This window comes from Polistes canadensis, unplaced genomic scaffold, assembly GCF_001313835.1.
Source record: "Polistes canadensis isolate GaletaPanama2010 unplaced genomic scaffold, ASM131383v1 scaffold_160, whole genome shotgun sequence".
NCBI lineage: Eukaryota > Metazoa > Arthropoda > Insecta > Hymenoptera > Vespidae > Polistes > Polistes canadensis.
In genome coordinates, this window is record NW_014569707.1 from 334,697 (window position 1) to 339,678 (window position 4,982).

The following is a 4,982-nucleotide window of genomic DNA, read 5'->3' on the forward strand; positions in this document are numbered from 1 at the left end:
ACTTTCCTCTTTTTAACACACAACGAAAAACGAAAAACGAAAAACAAAAAGGAAAATACCGAAAAATTATAATATAATTATATTATATTAATAATCATCTTTGTCGTCGCGAAATTACATTTACAAAATAGAAATATAATAATACTTCGTTTAAGAAGTATCTATTACAGAAATATCATTCTATGTGTAAAGAATATTATTAATTATTGCTCAAAAGTTCACAGTGCACAATTGCCGATCGAATATATATGGATATTGCAGTCTTCAGTCACATCCGGGAGTGTCTAAAGTCCATGACAAAGTGATTATTATGTAAATACCTAATTTTCGGCCACTACCTGCGCAGGAAGTGGTGCATCTCCCTGGCCCTTCTCGACAACTTTACCATTTTCAACAGCATCGTCAAATTGACCAGGTACTGGCAGTACTTCTTTTGTTGTATTAATACTTGCAACAGGATCTCTGAAATAAATAAAAATAATTAAAATTAAATGTATCGCGCTTTTCAAGAAATGATGATCTCGGTCTAAAATTAACGTACATATAATCATTTAGTCCATCCACATTAATACCTCGTCCTTTGCTATCTTTTTTATCACACTCTTTAGTCTTCTTAATAGTAGTTTTTTTCTTACTAGTTGCCTAAAAATAAAGCTTTACATTTATTTTAGAAGCTAAAGTTAATTTAGGAATATAATACCTTCATCTGAGTCTTCTTTCCACGTCCTGCTATTGGTGTACGATTGTTTCCCCGTGTTGGAAATGTTGGCCTTCCCATTGGATTGAATGCACGAGGTAAACCATACTTCAAACCGCCTATTGAAGTAACCTACAACAAAGTTCTTTATATTATTAATGTACTTTTAGAAGAAAACCTATACGTTCAACAAACTTACTTTTAAATTATTTACACATTTTAGTTCTTTTATATAATGATTAACAAAATTTCTGTAATTAGCTATATAATAAAAAAATGATTGTGTTGATAAGATAGATCAATTGATATACGTTTTATATTTAATTTCTTAAATATAAAATATAAAGAGTGCAACAACAATCTGGAATACTTCCAATATATTCCGCAGAAGCATTTAGAAATTCATTTTCAGAAATAATTTCCTTCTCACACATGAACAACAAATAAATGGAAGTATATTTAGACTTATATTACAATTTAATGTACGTAATACCTGAGGTGGAAGTCGTCCTCGAGGATGTCCTTGCATAGGCTGCGGCAATCGACCTGGTTGACCATAATTAGGACCCCACTGACCAACAACGACACCAGCTATCTCCAATTGTCCTCCGCGTGAAGGTATAGGACGACGCATTAAACCACGCTGTGGTGGTATTGTACCATTACCTCGTCCACGAATTAACCCCTCGTTAATCGTACAACCGGCTGGTAAAATATTCTGAGGTACTGACACACGAATACCTGTAAATAATTTAATCAATAAAATGTATACCATATTTCATATATGCAACAAATTGTATATTATTACAAAAAAACAAAGATAAAACAATTATAGCAGTTTGGAGATTCGCAACGTTTAATCAAACGCCACGAAGCAATATAACTGCTTTAATTTCCTTCCAGTTAAAAGCAATTAATTGGTTTAATCATTAATTGCTAAGGATCGTGGAAGGATTTTACTTTCAAATAAAATTAACTTACATAATAGGTTCTAAGTTAATTCAAGCCTTTGAACTATGAAATATAAAATAAAATGTATACCTGGTGCAATAGGCATTGGTGGTCGTGCAAATACAACGTTGATTCCTTCGAGTACAGCCTTCCTCATCCTTTCAACTTTTACAACACGTTCTATATGGCCGCTGCATAATTCTAATAAATTTTTCGCAATGGTAGCACGTGCCAATGTATGATGAAATAGTTTTCCATCAAAATATAACCAAGGACAACACATTAACCAAGGTATTGGAGCGCCGCAAGCGTCATTAGCTAAGAGTGCAGTCTCTACACCTGCCATAAATAAACTCGCGAGTTGAACACCGCGGGAAGTTACTAAAGGAAGCTGTAAAATAATAATGTTTTCTCCAATAAAATAAATTATACTATCGAAGCTATATAACATATATTATATTACAAACGATATCGTTATATTACCTGTAATTCCTGTAAATATTGAGCATTCATTAATTCTGGAGAAAAGGCTTGTGCAATAAAAGCGTCTAATTCTTGCCGACGTAAAATTTTTATTTTATCAGAAAAAGACATAATGTACCTGCAAAAAAAGAAATCATTAATATTATATGATGTATCTTAAAAAAGAAAAAAATATCTAACATACAATGTAGTAAGTCTACTTTTATAACATTATATACACTCACCGTAAAACACAAGCCATAACTAAAAAATGTTGAGGAACGTAAGATGTATTTAACATAAGAGGTGTATCTGATCTCATACAAGTTAAAAATCCTCTTAATCTACGACGTTTGTCATCTATTCCTGTGCTGTAAAAAAAAAAGAAACATTAAAGGTTTTTCAAATATCGTATAAAAAATAATTATTATGATGTATATATATATGTGAGAGAAAAACTAACCCAAACCATAAACGTTGAATGGTTGGAACGCCCCAACCAATTTGTTCTGCTTTGACTAATTCTGGAGTTTGATATGGATTCGACTTCGACCATACCCACTCCTTTATTATTACGTCTGGGACTTCAATTTTTTCACTTTCTATAAAAGTACAATAAATATTACAAATACGTGTATAACGTGGATCATATATGATAATGTTTATACACATACATACCACCTTTTTCTTTACTTTTAGTTGCTAAATACATTCGATGATGTAAATTAAAAAGAATTGCATATACCATTTGTCTGACTGGTCTATAAATAAAATGAATAGAAGGAAATTCCCTATGATTTTCATCCTCTAAAAGAACTGGCAATTTAATTTCACCAGCTATAAGAATTTGGTATATGTGAGGAGACATTAGACCCTTTTGATGTCTTTCAGATGCGGTACGCATAACTTCTGGTACTGTACCAGGAATACTGGTAGTCGTCTTTTCTATTTGTTTTGTCGAATCTGTAGTCGCATGCGACGGAGATGTAGCAGAAGAACTGCTACTTGAGCTTGATGAACTTATTAAAAGATTATGGGTGCCATTTATAGCATGACCATTACCTGCATGAATAATATGTATTCATTTGTCAAACATAAATGTAATAATATTATTCGAATGATATAATATAACATTGAATTCATATTCACTTTGTTCTTCTTCAGATCTAGCATTGTCAGTATCCCCATGTCCTTGGATACCAGGTGGATCTATCACTATCTGTGGTGCTGACTTCGCGTTAGCTGTTGCTTGCTTGTACGCATTTAAACTTTCACGTTCACTTTCTAACGTTTCAGAGGCAAATCTAGAAGTTTCCAAACTACTATCACCCTCCGAAGTCGATGGTCCATCAGATAAGTTTGACTGAGTTTGCAAATTTTGTTTGGAATCTATCTTGTGAGCTGGAAAATGTATTTATTGTATTACACAATTGTATCACATGTATGTCAAAATATATTATTTTACCTTTAGTTGGTTTTACAGGTTTATAATGTAAAAATCCTTCTTTTGTACCATTTATGTAGTACTGTACAGATTGCCTTAACTTGGAACACCTTGGATCGGATAGAGAACCAAATACTTTTTGTGATACTACATCTAACTCAACAGATGGAAGTTCTTTAACAAAACTTGCTAGTGTTTTAATAGTTTGTTCAACGCTTGTCTTATTGGTATTTGTATTAATATTTAATTTTTTATAGAAGTCAAGAAGATTATTTTCCGTTAAGATATAATTCCCAAGTAATGCTGCCAATAAGCATAGTCTATCTGCCGGTATATTTAAGGCTTTTAAAAGTTCAGGAATAATATATTCTTTTGTGTCAAGAGAACCCTTAAAATATATAACAAAGAATTAATACACATATACATATATATATATAAAAATATATAAATGTGTATGACTAACCTTATATGTAAGCTTTAATTGTTCCGAAGAAAAGTATCTAGGTGGATCAAATGCAGCATATTCGGCATCGTCAGCTATTAGACCATTAAAATTATTCTCCCGACAATAAGCAATGACTTCTTGACGATGATCGTCCATACTGCACAACTGCAGTTATATAAACTATATTAATTTATACTTTTCTTTTACATATTACTCGATACAGATAATCAACTTACAACTGCAACGTTAAAATATCTAAGTGCCATACGTAGACTGGTTCTTAAACATACAGGTGGTGTCCACCAAATCTTTGGCGGCGGAGTTCCTTTGGTTGTAATATGTTTGATGACCTATAAACACAATATGGTTTTAACAAAGATTACAAAGGTAAAAATAAAATAACATATTGGTATTGCAAAGACAAAACTTACATTATTTACTTTAATTCTCACTTGCAATTGATTTTGAATCCAATCTGAACGGCGAGCAGATTCAAAAGAACCATTAAAAAAGACAGCTAATTCTAAACCTGACATTTCCGTTGCTTGTATAAGCACTGCTAGAAATTGCACCATACGGTTCCACTGTCCACCACAAGCCCAATCTGTTAAAAGATCTCATTAATTTTCAATCGATGATAAATTAAATCTTGAGAAAATATTGTTAAATAAAAGATACAAGTAACACAAACCTGAAAAATAACCGCCATAGAGTCGATCCAAGCAGCATTCTCCATCGAGAACTAGTCTTAACTTTGCAGTTGAATGAGGTGATAATACTTTGCAAACCCGATTACGCTGTCTTTGAGTAACAGTACGTGCTATTTTCAATAAATCTACTGATACAGATCCACCTGGTATACAATTACTATCAAGAAAAGCTTGTAAGTCCTGAATGCCCATTTTTCAAAGATATTTCCTTTCTTTATGGTAATATGTTTAATGTATGTGTTTACTACTTGTATATAGCTTTTCTTTATATAT

The 4,982-nt window shown here is 32.1% G+C and overlaps 1 protein-coding gene across 3 annotated transcripts; it reads right to left on the reverse strand.

The window, feature by feature from the left end:
- Positions 1-69: 69 nt before the first annotated feature.
- Positions 70-4,974, reverse strand: LOC106789014 (constitutive coactivator of PPAR-gamma-like protein 1 homolog). Of its 3 annotated transcripts, XM_014752802.1 has the most exons (15): positions 4,691-4,973; positions 4,431-4,603; positions 4,236-4,349; positions 4,018-4,164; positions 3,576-3,942; positions 3,260-3,511; positions 2,789-3,172; positions 2,574-2,712; positions 2,356-2,481; positions 2,132-2,249; positions 1,739-2,039; positions 1,191-1,438; positions 701-829; positions 542-642; positions 70-462 (listed from the first exon to the last, which is right to left on the reverse strand). In XM_014752802.1, the coding sequence occupies exons 1-15, from the start codon at positions 4,899-4,901 to the stop codon at positions 321-323; spliced, it is 2,952 nt and encodes a 983-aa protein (XP_014608288.1). In that variant the 5' UTR covers positions 4,902-4,973; the 3' UTR covers positions 70-320. The 3 variants fall into 3 exon arrangements, with proteins under 3 accessions (XP_014608288.1, XP_014608289.1, XP_014608291.1); XM_014752803.1 differs by lacking the exon at positions 542-642 and having other exon boundaries at positions 4,691-4,974; XM_014752805.1 differs by lacking the exon at positions 70-462 and having other exon boundaries at positions 564-654; positions 4,691-4,974.
- Positions 4,975-4,982: the final 8 nt, after the last annotated feature.

Coding starts and splice junctions, on each gene's coding strand:
- LOC106789014 (XM_014752802.1), bottom strand. CDS start 4,901: ATGGGCATTCAGGACTTACAAGCTTTTCTTGATAGTAATTGTATACCA. Junction 4,165..4,235: donor GATATTTTAACGTTGCAGTT/GTAAGTTGATTA, acceptor ATATAACTGCAG/TTGTGCAGTATGGACGATCA. Junction 2,482..2,573: donor ATTCAACGTTTATGGTTTGG/GTTAGTTTTTCT, acceptor TTTTTTTTACAG/CACAGGAATAGATGACAAAC.